Source organism: Anolis sagrei, chromosome 6, assembly GCF_037176765.1.
Source record: "Anolis sagrei isolate rAnoSag1 chromosome 6, rAnoSag1.mat, whole genome shotgun sequence".
Taxonomy (NCBI): Eukaryota; Metazoa; Chordata; class Lepidosauria; order Squamata; family Dactyloidae; genus Anolis; species Anolis sagrei.
Window position 1 is genome coordinate 26,881,287 of NC_090026.1, and position 22,651 is coordinate 26,903,937.

Below are 22,651 nucleotides of genomic sequence, written 5' to 3' on the forward strand. Positions count from 1 at the left end.
ATTTCAGGCATCTCCTAACTTCATGTAGCTACCTTTCTCTTCTTTGTAGCACAAACATGTTTTAGTTGTAACATGCAATTTTCCTGTGTGATATCTCACACTGTGCCATTTAGAGTCATTTGTGAGAGGAATAAAGGAACTAAGAAGCAAAGTTCAATCTTCCTGACTCAGAATAACACATGCAAATACATGGAGTGATCATACAAGTCTTGAGCATGGGAACTTTTGCTCAGTTCTTTCAAGACTGACCTATGTAACTTGTATCACAGCATCCCCTCTAAAAGGGGACAAGAGAGCAAACCACTGACCACCTACTACAATGCAACCTGAGCCCTGCCACGTGCACAATGGAGGACCTTTTCTCACAGCTACAGCTGAGGCACTCCAAGTGGCCAGCTACTGGTCAAAGGACATTTAGCATAATGTTAAATTTTTAACTTTGTTTGTGTTTTAAATACATTTTAACTGTACCCTCAAATTTGCTTCTGACACAATAAATAAATAGAATCATAAATCTAAACCTCAAACAGGGAATTATGTTTCTGTTTTCTTATATTTACATCACTGCCTTTCTTTGACAGAAATTTCCCAGGCAGTGCATCAAAACACTAGAGCAAAGCCGATTTCACTTCAGTCAGTTTGTGTATGATGTATTTTTGAAAGCATTCAGTGTAATACATCCAAATTTAGGTGGAAGGGGACAATCCTAATTAGTGTCATCTACACAGCAGTATCAACATTATACAATACAATGAAGCCCAATTGAGAACAGTCCAATTTGAAGTTTTTGCTCCTTTCCCAAAGTATGGTCACATGCAAAAAAGCAAGCATTCCACTTCTCTTACCAAATGTCTCAGCACTCTTGGTCCAGGCATTTAAGTCCCACTGGAATTTCATGTCTCCATGGGGCTCCACAGGATCCACAATCATTTTCAGAGCTCTGTGCAGCTGAAAATATATCTAAAGCAGAAGGATAGGGGAACAATAGAGAACTTCATTACACATGGTAGAATTTGTTTTAAAATTCTTCATTTCCTTCACTATGTTGAAGCTGTAACTGACAAATCATTTCACATAGACATACCTCACATTAGATCCAAGTACCGCATATACTTGAGTATAAGCTGACCCAAATATAAAACAGGACACCTAATTTTACTACAAAAAATTGGGAAAACTTATCCACTTGAGTATAAGCCGAGGGTGGGAAATGCAGCAGCTACTGGTATATTTCAAATAAAATATAAATAGATACGAATAAAATAACACTGAGGCATCAGTAGGTTAAATGTTTTGGAATATTTATATAAAACTGTAATGTAAGATAAGGTTGAGTAAATTATTATTCTAACCTTCTTCAATGTAAATGTGCTTACGTATCATTCCCACAATAATAGAGTAAAATAATAAATGTAATAAAAATAATAGAGCAAAAGAATGGAAATGTAATAACAGTAGTAATAGAGTAAAATAATAAATGTAATAATAAAATAAGTAAAATAATGTAATAAAAATAGTGTATAATAATGTAAATGTAATAAAAATAATAGAGTAGAATAATGTAAATGTAATAAAAATAATACAGTAAAATAATGTAAATGTAATAATAAATAAAGTAAAATAATAAATGTAATAAAAATAAAGTAATACAATAAATAACACTGACTCATGTATAAGCCGAGGGGGGCTTTTTCCACCAAAGAAAGGGGCTGAAATACTCAGCTTACACACTGGTTAATGAACTTTCATTGAACATAAAACGTTGAACTATGCTATATGACTGGTAGCTGACAACACCAGCATAGAGCCTCTCTTATGATAAAACGAAGGCATTACATTGCGGGATTCCTATTCTGGAGGGGAGTCCTTCCTTTCTTGTTTTTATGTATAAGAAGAATACAAAGCTCACCAGCTTTTTTGAGAGCAGCAAGGCAGTGTTGTTGTCACTCTCCAGAGCCCAGTTTGCAAAGCGTAGAATATGCTCCTGATGACGCTGAAGCTTTGTCATTGCCCAGTGCTGCCTTTCCAGCTTCTCCTGCTGACTCTCAGTGACTTTCTACAAAAGAAATGAAAAAAAAATATACTCAAATTGTAAGGAAACCAATCCCTTATTATTTTTATTCACTGACTAGTGCCACACTATGGTTTTGCCCAGTCATCCTTCAGATTGTATTGATCCTCTACTTATGTTTCCAGAAAACAGACTACAACGGATATTGACCTTAACATGAACCTCCAACCTATGAAAGTGTGGTGTTGCATGTAAAATCTGTTTAAAGTACTGATATGTTTTGTTCTGTGTGCAGACATAATACTGTCTGTTTGCTTTTAATCTTTGTACAAAACAAGAAATTCCAATTTTAATTCCCACCATCCTATTCACAGATTTTCATGGCACACTCTTCTTGTGGAGAAAAAAGTGAGGTTTAAATAAACATAGTAATAGTAATAGTAATAGTAATAATAATAATAATAATAATAATAATAACAGCCAAATCTGCCATCCTGTCTCACCTGTGCATCGTTGACAAGCACCCTGGCCCTCTTATTGAGCTCCTTCATGATTTGCAGGATAGACATCTTTACATCCACTTGCACTCGTTTCTGCACATCTGCCACCTGTCGAATCCTGTTAAAATAGAAATATAAAGGTTTTTTAGAGGACCTATGATGCTAAATATAGCATACACTGATGTTATGGCCAAAAACAGCAGCAACAAGGTCAAAGTATGGGAAGCAAACCTCTTTAATATGGGTTTTGCTAATGATCACGCACTCCTTAAATGCAGTTACTGCTTTACTATCTAAAACAGTGGTTCTCAACCAGATGTTTTGGCCTTAAACTCCCAGAAATCCTAACAGCTGGTAAACTGGGAGTTGTACGCCAAAACACCTGGGGATCCACAGGTTGAGAACCACTGATCTAAAACAAAAGCCAGTCTTTCCTCAAGAAGCTATCAAACAACAGTCTTGCCCATTATCCAAGAACTTAGGCAACTGTGTGGGTTTTCTCCCTTTTATTCTGAAGATCACCATGCAAAGCAGGCACATCCAATAGACAGTGGCTGGTCTGTCTTCCATGCTCTCTGGCTAAGTGAAATACAACACTGCACCATACCATAAAGTCATCCATAGGTAATTTTGTGCAAACAAAGAAAACCACTTATCAAAATTATTCCCAAGGCAATATTGCGCAACAGCCATCTCCTGATAAAGGAAGTGGGGAGAAATGGAATCCAAAGGCCACATGCAGCTCTAGAAGTGTGGCTCCCAACACTTCTTTAACTCCAGACTGGTTTTTTGGTTCAAAAAATTATAGGTATTCCAGAATGGATTAATATCCGGTTTGGAGAGCCCAGCCGCCTAAACAACAAAAAAATTCCCAAAGGATCAGGAGTAACAACATATAATGTCCAGTTGCCCCAAAGCAGTAGCCAAAAACAGCCTGCTCTGACCTTTCTTAAGAAACTAAAAACCAGGAGAAGTAAGCCTCCAGGCTCAAACATCCCCCTATTAGAAGCTACAGCAAAACAGCTTCTGTCACTCACGATGTGGCTGGAAGGTTTGTACAATTCCAATACCACTTTTGCTTTTCTAACCTGTTGGGAATCCACTTCAGACTGTATAGAGAAGTGTGTGCTTTTATGCACTGCATTAACAAGCCTTCTTAGTATAGCTGGCATCTGCAAACAAAGCCTACAGAGCAAGGGGGACTTACGAGTTGCGAACTTCCTTGGTTGACTTCTGGAGATTGGCATTCTTATCTCCCAAGCGCTTGACCAACGAGGCTAGCATCTTGCGCTGGTTCTTGACTGCATCCTCCAGGAACTGATACCTGCAGAAGTAAATGGCTTCACTCATCTGCTGCCAATGCTTTAATATATGAGATATATATGCTGCCAAAAACATGTTAGCATTCTATCTTGTCAACATCCTTTGCCTTGTCTGGGAAGCAGGAAGTGTTGTGGGAGATGTACATGACTTTGACAACACATGGCTATCTCATAGTTCAGTGTTCTCAGATAGTAATTACTAGTCCATTTTAATAAAAATTAGAAAAATCTAATTCCGTATTGCATGACACACAGGTCTGAGGACTCCATTTTTTCAAGGTAAAATTGTCATGCACCAGTAGGAAGTGGTTCCTTTCAATCTTTTAGTTTTTCTTTGCTGCATTTCTCTCACACTTCCATCTTTTCTCTCCTTCCCCATCTAATGAATTTCTAGGAAAGTAATACATTGTTTGATATCTAAACAGATGACTTGAACAGGTTCTCAGGTCAAGGGCTGAAAGTTGCCTAGTGCATTTACACCTGTTTCTGTGCATTTAACTGAACACACAGGTGTGGGATGAATAATGTACCTTAATAGTAACTAATAATAATAATAATAATAAATTTTTTTTTAAAAAACTTTACTTATATATCGCTCTATCTCCCCTAGGGGACTCAGGGCAGTTTCCAAATCGTAAAAACACTAAACCATACAAAGTAAGCAAAAAAACAAAACCATACCTAGGCATAAAATGGTCAGCACAATATATATGTAATAAAACAAGTCCCACCTTATTCTTCGTGCCAAGATTAAACTGTTAGGGCTGGAATTTCAGAAAGGATCTAGGCAAATTGGGATGACCAGGCTGAGGCTAGTGAAAAGTATACCATAGGGGACCAGGGGCATGGGTAAAGTGCCATAACCAGGCTCAACAATAGTAATGGGGCCTGTAGATGCTCATATCCTGAGCCAATTGGGGAACTGACCAATTGGGAAACTGACCAGGGTAATAGGTCAAGGTGAAGGGCCAGAATCTAACTAGTGGCCAGGGGCTGGAGCTCATACTAATCATTCTCGAAAGCCTGGTGAAACCACCAAGTCTTCAAGCTCTTACGATAAGAGAGGAATGGGGCACAACACAAGGCAAGGAATGTTGTAACAGCCAACACATTTTTATACAGTCAGGAGAGCTTACTGATGATCCTTGTGTGCATTCAGCTGGCAATCCCGGCACGTTAGAGTGTCACACGTGTCACAAAATAGCACCAGTGGCTCATGCTTGTGGACAGAGCAATAAACAGTCTTCTCCCTTTCTTGAGTCTTGGATGAACCTAGGAAGAAAAAGAGACTAGTCTATTACCCCAAAAAAGGTAGGCCCCTTATGCATAAACAGGTGCAGCACAAGTGGGGAGAACAAAACAGCCGATACCTATATTAAAATGATTTTTTCCTGTCTGCTTCCCACTTTATCCTTTTTCCTAGAAAAAGTCTACATTTCCTGCCACACATCCAAGTAAAAGTGTAGTGCTCACTAGGTCTTACTTGGTATGCATCCACCTACCTGTGGACCGGACAGTGTGGTCCTTAGTGTACTTCACTCTCTGATGAGCCTCCACACATGTCTCGCACAGAGGCTCTTGGCAATCCACACAGAAGCTTGTAGCCGGGGCATTGTCTTCACAGCTGGTACAACACTGATGAGAAAAGGACAGCAGTTAATAACAAGCCTGTCTACCTCAGTTCTACAGGGGGAGTTAAGAAACCAAGCAAAGAAGCATGAGAATGAAAAGCTCTCCAGGGAAGTAGCCCAATTACCTGGTTAGCATCTCTAGCTTCTCCAAGAGACTCTGTATCACCATCTCTCAGAAAGTAGTTCTCCACTATGTCTTTTACATAACACTGGTGTTTGCACACTGGACAATCAACCACTGTAAAGAGAAGTATATTGAAAACATCAAGCAATTACTAGTCCATTTTCATAGAATCATAGAATCAAAGAGTTGGAAGAGACCTCATGGGCCATCCAGTCCAACCCCCTGCCAAGAAGCAGGAATATTGCATTCCTGCTTCTTGGCAGGGGGTTGGACTGGATGGCCCATGAGGTCTCTTCCAACTCTTTTAATTAGTAGTCCATTTTAATAAGAATTAGAAAAATCTAATTCCATATTGCATGCACACATACACAGGTCTGAGGACTCCATTTTTTCAAGGTAAAATTGTCATACACCAGTAGGAAAAATCTAATTCCTTATGATTTATTTATGATTTCTGGTTTATTGACCTTATTATGACTATATTTTATATGTTAATGTTTTAAATGTTTTTAAAATGCTTTTTAAATGTTTTATGATGTTGGGCATTGAATTTTGCCTCTGTGAATCACCTTGAGTCGCCCGTGGGCTGAGAAAAGCGGTATAAAAATATAGTAAGTAAATAAATAACTAAGTCCCATAAACACAGAGAACAAAAAGTGCCTCTTCTATTCATTAGCAACTGTCTGTTGGTTTTATTTAAAGAGCTATTTCAAGATAAGGCAATCTTGCAGGTTGTTTTTTCCCACATTTTCAGAACAGATATATTTGTTTTATCCTTGGCATACTCCATCAGTTCCCTTATGAGTCCAGGTACTATTTGGGTTTTTTAAAAAAATACTTTTACATTCTAACACGTTCACTGGTTTTCCTCTGCTTTTTCCATCACCCTTTTCTAATTTTTGTCATTTTCTTCAGTCTGCGAACATAGCATTTATGTGCAGATTTGCAGACTGTTTCAAAGAACATGCCACAATATTGGTAACAAACAACTAAACCATAAAGGTAGAATTATACACAGTGGGATGTATACTTTTCGTTGGTTCTGACTCAACATCCATGCACCATTCCCTCCAGGAACAATCAGAGGCACAAAAGCACTAATGTGTCTACTATACAGTGGTTAGTAAAATTTGATAACTCATGGAACCATTTGTGTAATTGTGAAATGTTGCCATTCTGAAATACATTGCTTTTGAAATTAGGTCCATCATTCTGAATCTCCTTGTAGTTAAGAGTTCTAGCTAGAATATCAATGCAACAAACCATACATAATTCAAAGCCATAGTATTCCCTGTAGTAACCTACGGATGTGAGAGCTGGACTTTAGGGAAGACCGAGCGAAGGAAGATAGATGCTTTTGAACTGTGGTGCTGGAGGAAAGTTCTGAGAGTGCCTTGGACTGCGAGAAGATCCTCCAGGAAATAAAGCCCGGCTGCTCATTGGAGGGAAGGATACTAGAGACAAAGTTGAAGTACTTTGGCCACATCATGAGGAGACAGCAAAGCCTAGAGAAGACAATTATGCTGGGGAAAGTGGAAGTTAAAAGGAAGAGGGGCCGACCAAGGGCAAGATGGATGGATGGCATCCTTGAAGTGACTGGACTGACCTTGAAGGAGCTGGGGGTGGTGACGGCCGACAGGGAGCTCTGGCGTGGGCTGGTCCATGAGGTCACGAAGAGTCGGAGACGACTGAACAAATGAACAATAACATAATAATACTAAAGAATGGCAATAAAATATTATAAAGAAAAGGGAAGCAGAGTGGATTTGTACCAAGAGGGGAGGGGGTACTCGGATCACATCTATGCCTATATCTATACAGAGAGCAACTATGGCCCTCTGGATCTTGTTGAAGAGCAACACCCAAAAACCTTAGCAAAGATAGAGCTATCATGGAGGCTGCATTCAAACATCTCAAGAATCACAGCTGCCCCATCTAAAAAAACACTGACCATTTCACTTTTAAAGGAGAAATTATTCTTATTTTCAGTTTCCAAAACATCTGTGTATCACAAGCATCTCGTTTTAGAGTGGGTTTTTAAACCCATAGAGAATAATAACCTGTTTGGCTGAGTATTTCAGGAAGCCTGCTCCAACTGGCTCAAAACACAAGACAGAAATTGTCCATCAAAAGATAAAGAGTTAATTTTAATGTTACAAACATGATCAGCAGTTAGCATATTTGTACCATCAGCCTCCTGCATTAATATGGTATCAACAAGAAAGAATGCCTTAAGACAGGTATGGGCAAACCCAGGCACGGGGGGGGGGGGGGGGCTTGGGCTCTTTTCTCAGGCCCTCCTCTGTCACACCACCGTATCCTTCCTTCCTTCTCTCTTTTCTTCCTTCTCCCCTCCCTCCGTCCCACCATTTTTCCTCCTTTCCTCCCTCCTTCCCCTTCCTTTTTCTCTCCCTCCCTTACAGTCTTTCCTTTATTCTCTCTTTCCTCTCTCCCTCCCCTTCCACCTATCCTTCCTTCCCTCCTTCTCTTCCTCCCTTTCTTCCTTCTCTTTTCCCTTCCCCTTTCCTCCTGGGGGACGTTTAACTGGGAGAGGAGAAGGTAGAGAGAGAAAACAAGAACCATTTTTCAAGATTTTCAAGGGTGTCCTATTGAGAGGGGGGGCTGACTTTCTGCTGCTCTAGAGACCAGGGCATAAGGGATTCAAATGGCAGGGAAAGAGATTTGACTGAAAATGTAATGAAGAACTTCCTGAGAGTAAGAGCTGCTGGAGAGTGGTATAGGCTGCCTCGGAGTGTTGTGGAGTCTCCTTATCTGGAGACTTTTCCTCAGAGGCTGTCTATTGGGAGTGCTTTGATTGTGCCTTCTTAGATGGCAGGGGGTTGGACTGAATGGCCCTTGGGGGTCTCTTCCACATCTAGGATTCTAGGATTATATATCAGGAGTAGACAATACAGGACCTAATGGAGACACTTTAGTCTCCCATCCACCATCTCATCCTGATGAAGGCCAACCCTTTTGGGATCCATACGTTTCCTGTTTTTCCTCTGCTTTCTGCCTCCAAAAGAGAAGAGGAAGGGGAGGAAAAGGCATGGAGGGGGCTTGGAGAAAACCTGCTGTGGCCTCCATGCAAAGTTAGGTTTGCCTGCCTTAAGGTCTACTCTTCCTGCACAAAGTATAGACACAGATAATTGTTGTTAACTGACATCAAGTCGCTATGAATGGAAGACCTCCAAGTCACCCTATCATTAAACATTCAGCTTGAGTCTTACAAGCTCAGAATCATGACTTCCTTGGTTTAGTATATCCATCTCTTTTCTTACATCCTTCTGCCTCATTATTGTCTTTCTTAGTAAAACACGTCTGCTTATGATGTGTACAAAACACAACAACACCAGTATAGTTATCTTGGCTTCTAAGGAAGACCTTGGGCTTCAATTGCGTGAGGCAACAAGCACCCTAGCCTAAATGGTGCAGGTATCAACTGTCATGAATCTCCCACTCAGTGGCCTCATTCTTGGGATAAGAGTCTTTATGATCCTTACTAAAAAGGGGAATCTGTCTCTCTGGCAGCTTCTAGAAGGTAGAGGAAGTTATAACATCTACTGCAAGGTAGACATAGTTCAGTTTAAGGACAGGGAATAACATTTTCAATTTCTCCCCTGACATTTTTTTAAAAAAATTAAAGCATTTTGCTGCAGTTTACATTCCATAGTTCTGAAAATTAAAGTACAACATGAAAACACACAGCACACTGAAACAATGGCCCTGAGCCAGGCATGACATCATTCCACCACCAAGATAGCAAAGACTATATTTGAATAAAGCAGTCTTTGTAGGAAAGGAAGAATTCTTCCAACTGGGCAAACTGTATGCACTTCTTACAGACTAATAACCAAATATCTATCTCTGAGTATCACTGTACAAAGTAGTAAGCATTATAATAAAGACCAATTTTAGTAGACAAGCAATACTGTTTTCATAGCCAAATGTCATGCAAAAAGAGCACACAATGGGTTGCCAGCCATCAGTGTGCATTAGTTAAGAGGCTATAATTCTATTCATTACACATATGCATGCAAGCAAAACAGAAGTAATCTTATTAGCTCAAGATTAAATCTAACATTTCTTAATCTGAAAAGGGTGTAAGCAAAACACTCTTTAAAATAAACTACCGATATGCAAGAAGCCAACAACCACAATGAAACTGTTAACTCATCAGTAAGAATGGTACTACTTCAGTTTTTACTCTGGCTAACTCAACTAAGTGGTTTACAAACCTATACAGATATGATTCCTTCCCCGCTTCAAATGAATAACAAGTGATTTATTTTGGGGAAAGTTATTTTTGGGGGAATAGAACATAAGTGCTACTGACAATAGGAATGGCTTCAGATTATGATTCTGGATTTTATGATTTTAATGCTTTTAATGTGATTTTAAGATGTTTTTAATTCTATATTTTAATTCTAAATAGCTGTTTATGTTGTATGTTCAATATGATTTTAAGGTCTAATTTATAGTTATCATTTTAGTTATGCTTTGATTTCATACATATGTTGGCATTGAATCTTGCCATTACTTGTACACTTCTTTGAGTTCCCTCAGGGGTTAGAAAAGCTGGATATAAATGCAGTAAATAAATAAACACTCACCCAGTCAGCTTTCCAATTCAATTCTTCTAGAATTTCTTTTGTTTTGTTTAAATTGTTGTCAATGGAAAACCATTTCAGAGCATTTTGTGTAATGTTTGTAGCAGCTGAAGGAAGTTGTAAAATCTACCATGAAAAAACCCTTCATCTACAAAATCCTTAGTACTGTTCTTGTTTGCTTTACAAAGCAAAAGATATGGGAAAAGATGGGAAGGGGGTGGGGAAGCCTTATCTCTGCTTTCTATAGTTCTTAGCCATTACCAGTCTTTACATACTGAAAGGGCTGCCAATTTGCCTTAAGGTATTTGTTTAAAAGAACAGGCAGAAAAGGAAGCTCTCTTAATATTCCTAAACAAAATGCAGTGCTCTTAAATGATGTTTAGGACTAATTCATTTCACTTACATACAAAGAAAATATCTGTTCCATTTTTTAAAAGATAGTATCTTATAACCTTTACATTAAAGCAGATAATATGTGTTCTCCTACAGTAAAAATGACCACATTTATTTTCCCATCTATGCTATCATTGCTCAGAGGAACAGGCACCAGCTCTTAACAGTAATGGTCAGGACATATTTTATAAGTTCTTTGTGTCAAGATAAGTCTTTTCTGAATTGTTCGGTGGGTTTTATGGTATGATCTCATTTATAGATTAGTTTTAAACTGCTTTATTTGAATTTAAAGTTATTGCTTGATTGCAGTGTCAATTTATCATCTATTCTGTATCAGCTGTTTTGTGGAGACAATGTCCTTGAAAGAATACTCATGCCCAACTGAAGAGAAGTTAGTTGTACATGCCTCATAGACTGCTTTGCTTTTCAATCAGGACTACACGGAAATTTATAAATTCTATTTTCCCACTTTCTCTATAGCAGCGGTTCTCAAACTGCTCTGTGGAGCTCTTAGAGCTCCACGAAGGACAGCCAACGGCTCCATGTGGGCCCCATGCCCACCCTGCTCTGCCCTGCCTAGGAAGCTTGCAGCCTGTAGAGTCTGCATCCTAAAAAGCTGTCTAAGGGCAATAATATTGATCTGTGAGTTTCTTGATATGCAAAAGAGTACTCTAGGGCCCCTTCCACACAGCTGAATAAAATCCCACATTATCTGCTTCGAACTGCAATATATGGCAGTGTGGACTCAGATAACCCAGTTCAAAGCAGGTAATTTGGGATTTTCTGCTTTGATATTCTGGGTTATATGGCTGTGTAGAAGGGCCCTTGGTCTACTTTTAAAATGTAATATTCTTCTCTTCAGATAAACCAACTTCTCATAGAAACACTGTCAAGAAGATACCAACTCAAGGCTCAGAAGAATTTCAAATCTTGATCGAGAGGAATATCTAAAAGGTGGCATACAAAGTTGAGGAACTATAAACATAAAGCTCAGGGAGAAAATAGACTACAAGCCCATACATCAGTGGTTCTCAACCTGTGGGTCCCCAGGTGTTTTGGCCTACAACTCCCAGAAATCCCAGCTAGTTCACCAGCTGTTAGGATTTCTGGGAGTTGAAGGACAAAAACATTTGGGGACCCCAGGTTGAGAACCACTGCCATACATCTTAACCTGAGGTATTTCTTAAGCTAAAGTTCAAAACATCCCGAGGCCTTCTGATTGCTAACTCTAATAAGAGATGGTTTTCTGATCCCTGAACATAGTATAATCCCCATGTGAATTTACTCAGGCATATCATGTTCCGTGAACTTAGCCATGAACAATGAGCAGGTTGAAGGCTCTCTGAGCAAACCAGAACACTTCTTTGGTACTGGTTTCAGTACTGCTCATTCTCCAGTCAGCATTGTGGAGCTTACTTTATATTACTCCTATGAAAGCAGTGGGCTACTTGTGACAGCAGATACTGTTGGGTTACAATTCCTATTGGCAGTGGCAGACTAGCAAATAGTGATAGAACACTCAGTTCTTGTGGGTTTTTTCGGGCTATATGGCCATGTTCGGGCTATATGGCCAAGGCCATATAGCCCGAAAAAACCCACAAGAACTGAGTGATTCCGGCCATGAAAGCCTTCGACAATACAGTGATAGAACATTTGCTGGGAGAAGCAATTCTAATGCCTTGAAAACTGAGCTATGACTAATGTGTTTGCCTTGTGCTGTAAAGTAGTGATGATGGGCCATTATTTGTCTCCCCTCCTGCTTCCTATTTGCCTTATCTACTTCATATAACTCTTTAGAACAAAATTGGCAAGGAAGGCATGCGCATCACCTTGGTGAGATTCAATGTTAACAAACATAACCAATAAATAATTTGAAGTTACTGCACCTTTTACTTCCCTCTTCATAGTCAATTAACACACATATTGCCTCCTGGGCTTGAGATTTTCATGCTTCTGCATTTTGGTGCTAGGATTCTACGGTCAGGGCTCCATTCCAACATCAGGTAAAGTGTGAATGTTACAATTGGCCAGCTTGATTAGTATTTAATGGATTGTCGGAGGCTTTCATGGCAGGAATCACTGGGTTGTTGTGTGTTTTCCAGGCTGTATGCCCATGTTCCAGAAGCATTCTCTCCTGACATTTCACCTGCATCTCTGGCAGGCACCCTCAGAGTTGTGGGGTCTGTTGGAAACTAGAAAAATGGGGTTTATATATCTGTGGAATATCCAGGGTGGGAGAAAGAACGCTTGTCTGCTTGAGGTAGGTGTGAATGGGTCAACCGGCTACCTTGACATGCCATAGAACAAACCCAATTATTTAAATACTTGGGAATTGTTTTCAGTGAAACTCTTTCCTGGAAACATCACAGCGAAGCAGTGAAGCTGAAAGCTCAGAAAACAATAGGTGCCCTAATGAAATTCTTCTATACACAGGGTGGCCAGCTGATAGAACCTGCCCTTAAAATTTTCAGCAGTCAAGTACTAGCACAGGTGCTTTATGGTGCAGAAATCTGGGGTTCAGATATCAACCTTTGCAAACCCTAGAAATTCTGCAGAACAAGTTCCTACAAAAGCTTTATTCTCTTCCAGCAGGAACCCCTGCAGCGCTTCTGTGCACCGAATCTGGGTGGCCATCAGTAAAATCAAGAATAGATTGTGCCCAATTAAGATACTTCAAACGAATTGCTACTCTTCAGGCGACCGATTTCCTGTGTTGTGCTACAAGGAAATGAGTGGCCATGGACAATGGAGATCCGGCCTGGAGGACCTCTTACTCAACTACAATCTTCCTGAATTGAATTCTGCCCTGGACATGACTAAGAGACAACTAAGAGACTGGCTATTTTGGATTGACTCAAGAAGGACCCTGCAATCAATCAGGAACTCAAAGTTTTCCCCATGGTTTCCCTTTTTGAAAACTGAACACTTCAGAGCCAGATACCTGATTAAGCTCAAGCCTACTTCCTTGAGAACCGCCTTCACCAAGCTGCGATTTCAAGTGATGCCAACCGCAGTGTTAGATGGTCCTACCAAAATGTTCCCTGGGAAAACAGACTATGTATTTGTAGTCAATGTCAGGTAGAAGACATTGTGCATTATCTGTTAGTCTGTCCATTGTATAGTGACCCAAGGGAAAGACACCTGAAACCCTTGTTGACACAAGATGAAGGGAACTCTATTGCAGAAACAGTGCGGTTTCTACTGGGCGATACAATTGACTATGTAACTTACAAAGTAGCCCTGTTTGCTCGCTCTGCAAAAAAGATCAGAAAGATAGAGTTAGATAAAATTGCTATCAACTGCCAAGGAGATTCTAAGGGTTAACTGGATCATCTCCTAAAATGTATTTTAGCTATTATTAACTTCCATTGTTTTTGTTGTGGGAGCAATTTATGGTTCTGTTTAGTATCTTTGGTGCCTGTACTCTGAGGGTGCTATTGTGTGTGTGTGGTGCTTTTTGTCATGGCCTTGGGCCCGAACAATAAACTATTTTGATGACTAGCATTTAATTCCCCCAGGCAGTAAGAAGCCAGACCTTGAAAACTGCTAGACCATTAAATGCTAATCAAGGTGGCCAACTGAAGCATTCACACTTGCCTCATACAGACAAGAGTTCTTTCTCCCACCCTGGACATTTCAAAGATATATAAACCCAATTTTTCTAGTTTCTAACAGACCTCACAAGCTCTGAGGATGCCTGCGATAGATGCAGGTGAAATATTAGGACAGAATGTTTCTGGAACATGGCCATACAGCCCAGAAAACATACAACACAGTGATTCCGGCCTTGAAAGCCTCCGACAATCTATACATAGCATTTAATTGCCTTATAGCTTCAAAGCCTGGCTGATTGCTGCCTGGGGGTAACCAGGGCCACCACTTCTGCACAGCGAATCATTTGTTTCCCTCTCCCTTCATTGGAAGAACCTTGGGGAGAAGGGGTGGGATATAAATAAAGCTTTATTATATTATTATAAATATTATAAATCCCACTGCCTTAAGAAAGCTCAGAGCGTTCTTGGGGATCCATCTCACCCAGCATATTATTTTTATTATTATTATTGCCATGGTATAGGGTGATAAAGACAAACAGACTAAAGCAGTGTTTCTCAACCTGGGGGTCGGGACCCCTGAGGGGGTCACGAGGGGGTGTCAGAAGACCATCAGAAAACACAGTATTTTCTGTTGGTCATGGGGGTTCTGTGTAGAAAGTTTAGCCCAGTTCTATTGCTGGTGGGGTTCAGAACGCTCTGATTGTAGGTGAACTATAAATCCCAGTAACTACAACTCACAAATGTCAAGGTCTATTTCCCCCAAACTCCACCAGTGTTCACATTTGGACATGTTGAGTATTCGTGCCAAGTTTGGTGCAGATCCATCATTGTTTGAGTCCACAGTGCTCTTTTGATGAAGGTGAACTACAACTCCAAAACTCAAGGTCAATGGCCACCAAACCCTTCCAGTATTTTCTGTTGGCCGTGGGAGTTCTGTGTGCCAAATTTGGTTCAATTCCATTGTTGGTGGAGTCCAGAATGCTCTTTGATTGTAGGTGAACTATAAATCCTAGAAACTACAACTCCCAAATTACAAAATCAATCTCCTCCCAAGCCCACCAATATTCAAATGTGGGCGTATTGGGTATTTGTGCCAAATTTGGTCCAGTGAATGAAAATACATCCTGCATTTCAGATATTTACATGACGTTTCATAACAGTAGCAAAATGACAGTTATGAAGAAGCAATGAAAATAATTTTATGGTTGGGGGTCACCACAACCTGAGGAACTGTATTAAGGGGTCACGGGATTGGAAATGTTGAGAACCACTGGACTAAAGGATACTGTTATCCTATAGCTGTGGCTATACTGAACTCCGTGGTTCTGCATTAATGTGGAATTGAGGGCTGTGTGCTGGGGAGAGGCATTTAATTTCGTTCTGAAATAGCACAATGATGAATAAAGCTATTCTATGGGTTGCTCTAAGTGTTTCAGGCTGTATGACCAGGTTCCGGAAGCATTCTCTCCTGATGTTTCGCCTGCATCGGTGGGAGGCATCCTCAGACCTCACGATCCCAGAGGACGCCTGCCATAGATGCAGGAGAAACGTCAGGAGAGAATGCTTCTGAAACATGGCCATACAGCCAAGAAAACACACAACAACCCAGTGATTCCGGCCATGAAAGCCATCAACAATACAAAGCTATTCTATTCTAGCATGAGGGAGATGGCACACCACTGCGCAACCCCCTCCTCCTTCACCTTCCACCAAAGCTGCGCAGGAATTGCCCACCTCTCGCGAGATTGCTCCCGCGGCGGGCGCCCCCTCGTCGGAATGCACGTGGCCACGCCCCCCTTCGCTGCGCCTCCGCCGCCATAGAGGCGCCTCCACCACCAAAGAAACGGATGGATCTCAAGGGAAGGAAGGAGGGAGGCAGGCTGGAAAGGACGTTGTGCAAATGATCTCTCCCATTCCTTCTCAAGAGACCAAAACACACCTTGCAAACAAGGAACACATTGCGAGGGAGGTTTTTACAAAGGACAATGCAATGTGCAAAGGCCCTCTTCCTTCCACACGAGGCCGGATATCTTTTTCTCCCCAATACAAAGCCTGCTTCCACCCCCCCCCCCCCCCACAAAATATCTCCCTCCCTTTTCCTGCTTCTCCTCTCCTTTAAGGGAGGAAAGCGAGGTATAAATACAAAAAATAATTCTCTTTCACAAAACAGCAAGGGGTTCTTTCTCTTTCAAGACAAGAAAGATATAATAGTAGTAATATTCTCAAGTTTCTTTCACAAAACGAAAAGAGTTCTCTTTCAAGAAAGCGAGGTATAAATCCAAAAAATAATTCTCTTTCACAAAACAGGAAGGGTGTCCTCTTTCAAGACAAGATATAATAATAATAATAGTAATAGTAATCTCAAGTTTCTTTCACAAAACAAGAAGTGTTCTCTTTCAAGAAAGCGATGTATAAATATAATTATCCCTCGTTTTCATGAAAGAAAAGGAAACTTCTCATTTTGTGAAAGAAAACCTGAGAAAATGATGATGATTATATTTATACCTCATTTTCTTCTCTTGAAAGAGAAGGAAAGCCTTCCCATTTTGTGAAAGAAGCCTGTACTACTAGTACTATTCCTCACTTGCTTCTCTTGAAAGAGAAGGAAAGCCTTCTCTCTTTGTCAAGGGAACTTGAGAATATTATTATTATTATTATTATTATTATGCCCCGCTTTCTTCTCTTGAAAGAGAAGGAAACTCGAGATTATATTATTACCATTATTACTATATATGCCTAAATTGCTTCTCTTGAAAGAGAAGGATACTCTTCTTGTTTTGTGAAAGAAACCTGAGAATAATTGTATTATATTTATAACTCTCTTTCTTCTCTTGAAAGAAAAGGAATCTTCTCATTTTGTGAAAGAAACTGGAGAATTATATTATTATACATTTATACCTTGATTTATTCTTTTGAAAGAGAAGGAAACTCATAGTTTTGTGAAAGAAACTTGAGAAAATTATATTAGTGGTATTATTAATTATATATTTATACTTCGCTGGCTTCGCTTGAGGAAACCCTTCATTTTTTGTGAAAGAAACCTGAGAAATATATAAAAACAATAGCAATATAATTCTCTTAGGTTAATTTCATAAAGCGAGAAGGGTTTCCTTCTCTTTCAAGGGACGAAAACGAGGTATAATAATAATAATATGCTTCTTTCACAAAACGAAAATGTGGAATGATATTACAACATTATCTTAAGTTTCTTTCAAAGTGAGGAGGGTTTCCTTCTCTTTCAAGAAAAGAAAATGAGGTATAAATATATAATAATAATAATAATAATTCTCTAAGGTTTATTCCCCAAAACGAGAAGGGTTTCCTTCTCTTTCAAGAGATGAAAGTGAGGAATAATAATAATAATAATAATAATGGCTTCTTTCAAAAAATGAGGCTTCTCTTTTTCAAGAGAAGAAAACGTGGTATAATAATAATATAACAACAACAACAACATTCTCTTAGGTTTCTTTCAAAGTGAGGAGGATTTCCTTCTCTTTCAAGAAAAGAAAATGAGGTATAAATATATAATAATATAATTCTCTAAGGTTTATTCCCCAAAACGAGAAGGGTTTCCCTTCTCTTTCAAGAGACAAAAGTGAGATATAATAATAATAATCATAATAATCATAATAAAAATAATTTAATAAAAATTATTTGCTAAATAATAATAATCATAATAATAATAGAGGCTTCTTTCACAAAACGAGGCTTCTCTATCAAAAGAAAACGTGGAATAATAACAACATTCTCATAGGTTTCTTTCAAAGTGAGGAGTGTTTCCTTTCAAGAAATATGAGGTATAAATAGATAATAATATAATTCTCTAAGGTTTATTCCACAAAACAAGAATTTCCTTCTCTTTCAAGAGAAGATATAATAATTATATTTATATCCGCCTCTTTCATAAAACGAGAAGGCTTTTCTTCTCTTCCAAGAGGTAGAACTATAATAATACAATTATTTCTCAGATTTCTTTTACGAAGCGAGAAGGGTGCCTTTCTCTTTCAAGAAAGCAAGGTATAAATATAATTAGCAATAGTAATTCCTTGGGTTTATTCCTCTCACCAAGAAGATAGAATAATATAAAGGGTGTCTTTCTCTTTCAAGAAAGCAAGGTATAAATATAATTAGCAATAGTAATTCCTTGGGTTTATTTCTTTTACAAAACGAGAAGGGTGCCTTTCTCTTTCAAGAAAGCAAGGTATAAATATAATCAGCAATAGTAAATCCTTGGGTTTATTCCCATCACCAATAAGATAGAATAATATTAAGGCTTGTCTTTCTCTTTCAAGAAAGCAAGGTATAAATATAATTATAGTAATTCCTCTGTTTATTTCTCTCGCCAAGATGATAGAATAATTCTCTCCTTAGGCCTAATTCCCTCACTAATGGAGGGGCTTTCCCTCCTTGAGTATCTTAGGCCCCTCCTTCCACAGGGCTGTATAAAATCCACATTTGAGCTGGATTATGTGGCAGTGTGGACTCAAGATAACTTAGCTCAAAGCAGATATTGTGGAAGGAGGGGATAATGGTTTGATATATGGTTATATGGCTGTGTGGAAGGGCCTGGGGGCAACTTGGGCCTTGCAGGTGCTTTGGACTTCAACTCCCACCATTCCTCACAGCCTCAGGCCGCTTCTTTTTCCCCCTCAGCCTGAGGGGGAAAAAGAAGCGGCCTGAGGCTGTGAGGAATGGTGGGAGTTGAAGTCCAAAGCACCTGCAAGGCCCAAATTGGCCCATAGATAAGAAAGAGGGCGGTGACTAGGAGGACACCTGCAGCTCACCTTGCCCTTCCTTGTTGTTTCCTCCGCCGGCGGGCTCGACTTTGACGCACTCCTTGCAGACGCTGTGGAGGCAGGGCAGGAGCCTTGGGTCCCGCTCGGAGCGGAGTTTCTCCCTGCAGACGGCGCACTTCTCCAGTAGGTCGAGGCCTTCCACGTTGAGCGGGGCGCCCGCGGCGGCGGAGGAGGAGGCAGAGGCCGAGGCGGCGGAGGAAGAGGCGGCGGAGGAGCGCGGCTGCTTCTCCCCAGTGGCGGGTCCTCCTCCGCCACCGCCTCCAGTCTCCGCCGGAGCAGGGGCCGTGGCAGAGGCCGACATGATCAAGGGGTGGCTGCGGCTGCTGCGAAAGGAAAGGCGGAGGGTGATAAGGGCCTTCCGGGCGGCCTGTCTTCTCTAGGAATGGGATTGGAATGGAAGGTCGGCCCGCTACTCTAGGCCTCGTTTCTCCACCACCACCGCCGCCGCCTCCTCTCTTTCTCTCGCTCTCCTGCAGCCCCGCCCACTCGCCGCAATGAATGGCGGGTACATCGAGCCCAGGCAACGTTCGGTCGTTCTAAAGGCGGGACTTTCCTTCCCTTAACCAATCAGTGTCTCTCAAAACAATGAAGGATGGGTTTGGCATCCATTGGCCGTCGGGAAATGAGATAAATGGTCCAATCAAATCCCTCTTCGCTCCGGCACGGGTCCAATTGGAACAAAGCGGGACTAGGGGAAAAAAAATGTCAAGCCGCTCTTTGAAGGCAGGATGTAAGGAGGAAAAAAAAGGGGGGGGGGGGGGGTTAAGAGATTGTAACCATAGCAACCAGTCTGTGGAGGAGTTGGGCCAAAAGGAGACAGCAAAGGCCATGGATAAAGCAAAGTAAAGGTGTCCCTGGATGAGATGGACCAATTCCTCTCTTTTGTTGTATCCTCCATGTTGGAAGATCAGAGGAGCTTTCCTCCAAGCATTATTAAATGGCCGGTGCATAGGCTGGATCTGCTCACTGCTATATAAAATCCGCATGGTCTGCTTTGAAGTGGATTATATGGCTGTGTAGACTCAGGTAATCCAGTTCAAAGCAGATTATTTGATTTGATAATCTGGATTATATGGCAGTATTATTTATTTATTTACGAGATTTATATGCCGCCCTTCTCACCCCGAAGGGGGCTCAGAACGGCTTACAAGTAATATGTAAATACAATATTATTATTATTATTTTTGTCGTGTCAGGAGCAAGTCGCTTCTGGTGTGAGAGAATTGGCCGTCTGCAAGGACGTTGCCCAGGGGACGCCTGGATGATTTGATGTTTTTATCATCCTTGTGAGAGGCTTCTCTCATGTCATAGAATCATAGAATCAAAGAGTTGGAAGAGACCTCATGGGCCATCCAGTCCAACCCCCTGCCAAGAAGCAGGAATATTGCATTCAAATCACCCCTGACAGATGGCCATCCAGCCTCTGCTTAAAAGCTTCCAAAGAAGGAGCCTCCACCACACTCCGGGGCAGAGAGTTCCACTGCTGAACAGCTCTCACAGTCAGGAAGTTCTTCCTCATGTTCAGATGGAATCTCCTCTCTTGTAGTTTGAAGCCATTGTTCCGCGTCCTAGTCTGCAAGGAAGCAGAAAACAAGCTTGCTCCCTCCTCTCTGTGGCTTCCTCTCACATATTTATACATGGCTATCATATCTCCTCTCAGCCTTCTCTTCTTCAGGCTAAACATGCCCAGTTCCCTAAGCCGCTCCTCGTAGGGCTTGTTCTCCAGACCTTTGATCATTTTAGTCGCCCTCCTCTGGACACATTCCAGCTTGTCAATATCTCTCTTGAATTGTGGTGCCCAGAATTGGACACAATATTCCAGGTGTGGTCTAACCAAAGCGGTTAGACCTCATGTCCCCACATGAGGAGCTGGAGCTGATAGAGGGAGCTCATCCGCCTCTCCCCGGATTCGAACCTGCGACCTGTTGGTCTTCAGTCCTGCCAGCACAGGGGTTTAACCCACTGCGCCACCGGGGGCTCCGCATAATTAATAATAACAACAATAAGCTGGCACCAAGTCTGGCCAGAGCAAAGACAGAAGGGAGCAGAAGACACTTCCATCTTGTCTTTACTAATAATATAATATAGTATAGTATATATACATATAATATTTATAATATTATAATGTAATACAATATAACACTAGTAATAATAATTCAATATTATAATTATAATATATTTACATTACATGTAATATTACTAATAATATTACAATATAATGGTATAGTGCAATGTAGTAATATATACTGATATTGTACTATGCTAATAATATAATATATTGTATGAAAATATATATTGTAAGCCGCTCTGAGTCCCCTTCGGGGTGAGAAGGGCGGCATATAAATGCCGTAAATAAATAAATAAATAAGCTTTATTTATACCCCGCCACCATCTCCCCAAAGGGAGTTTTTGAGTTTTCTGGGCTGTATGGCCAAGTTCCAGAAACATTCTTTCCTGATGTTTCACCCACATCTATGGCAGGCATCCTCAGAGGTTTCGAGGTCTGTTGGAAACAAGACAAGTGACGTTTATATATCTGTGGAATGTCCAGGGTGGGAGAAACAACCCTTGTCTGCTTGAGGCAAGTGTGAATGTTGCAAATCGCCACCTTGATTAGCATTTAATGGTATTGCTGCTTTGAAGCCTGGCTTGTGCTGCCTTGCATCGGCTCTTCTAAACTGGGTTCTATGGGTCAATGGATATCTGCTAAAATACAGTAAAACAGTTTAAACCAACCACAGACATCTTAAACCTTTGTCCATTCTTCCAAAATGTTCCCAAGACCTCTGAGCTTTCAAGTCTTTCATACAAGAGAGTGAACAATGTGAACATCAGGAGGAGCTGACTTCCAAAATTAAAATCCTGCAAAACAAAATGAACAGAGGCATGAGCCAACAGCTGAGTTCTTAATGTCTGGTGTCAAATTAGCACAAAGCTGTAGAAAGGGTATGAAGAGAGTAAAATGGCAGGAGCTGCAAAGGCAAGCATTTCACCCAGCACTTGGTGAAAAGGGAGAGAGAGAGATTGATTGATTGCACACCTGGGGAAAACAATGCCGTTAACAACATTGTTTTATTTCAAATGTGGAATGTGAAGAGAGGAACTCCACCCCCAGTTTTCAAGTTTCAAATGTTTCCCATTGCTGGCTATTCTTCTTCACCTCCTTCCAATCTGAAATGGTATGCAAATAATAACCTCAGTTGAAAATTGGGAATGGTTCCCATGATGAGTCTATTTTGATTTTTTTTCTTTCGCCAATCAGGATTCTATTCTATTGTCTGTACTGTCTTGTCTTGTTTGAAAAGGAAGTGGATTTGAGAGTCTACCATCCCTATTTCACAGATATAAACTGGGATGTGTGTGACTGAACATCTGAGTGTGACCAAAAAAGTGTGACCAAGCAAAGCGAAGGCAAGAATTATTAATGAGAAAGAACATGTACACCTCTTATTTTAAACAGAGGAATCCTGAATTTTATGTACTGGGTTTAGCAAAGCCTTATAACAGGGAAAGAAAAATGCTGACCAATAAATGCAATACTCATTGTGCACATGCATGCACACATGCAGTAGGAGTACAGCTGCAGTGGGGACAAAATGAAGACTGTTCCCATAAATATTCTGCCCACCCCCAGAAATATTTCTTCAATCCCTATATTCCTAGTATTGCAAGAATGTGACACTGAAAATAATACTTACCTAGAACTCTAT

The 22,651-nt window shown here is 40.5% G+C and overlaps 1 protein-coding gene across 2 annotated transcripts in view; it reads right to left on the reverse strand.

The window, feature by feature from the left end:
* Positions 1-19,446, reverse strand: part of TRIM28 (tripartite motif containing 28) — a 29,760-nt gene extending 10,314 nt beyond the window's left edge. Inside the window, exons 1-8 of one of the 2 annotated variants that reach the window (XM_060780677.2) lie at positions 18,930-19,446; positions 5,590-5,702; positions 5,336-5,468; positions 4,970-5,105; positions 3,719-3,835; positions 2,515-2,629; positions 1,910-2,056; positions 846-960 (exon numbers count right to left, since the gene is read on the reverse strand). In XM_060780677.2, coding sequence (XP_060636660.2) covers positions 846-960; positions 1,910-2,056; positions 2,515-2,629; positions 3,719-3,835; positions 4,970-5,105; positions 5,336-5,468; positions 5,590-5,702; positions 18,930-19,242 — 1,189 coding nt within the window. In that variant the 5' untranslated portion in view covers positions 19,243-19,446. The remainder of the gene's footprint in view (positions 1-845; positions 961-1,909; positions 2,057-2,514; positions 2,630-3,718; positions 3,836-4,969; positions 5,106-5,335; positions 5,469-5,589; positions 5,703-18,929) is intronic. The other variant, XM_060780678.2, reaches the window with a different exon arrangement.
* Positions 19,447-22,651: the final 3,205 nt, after the last annotated feature.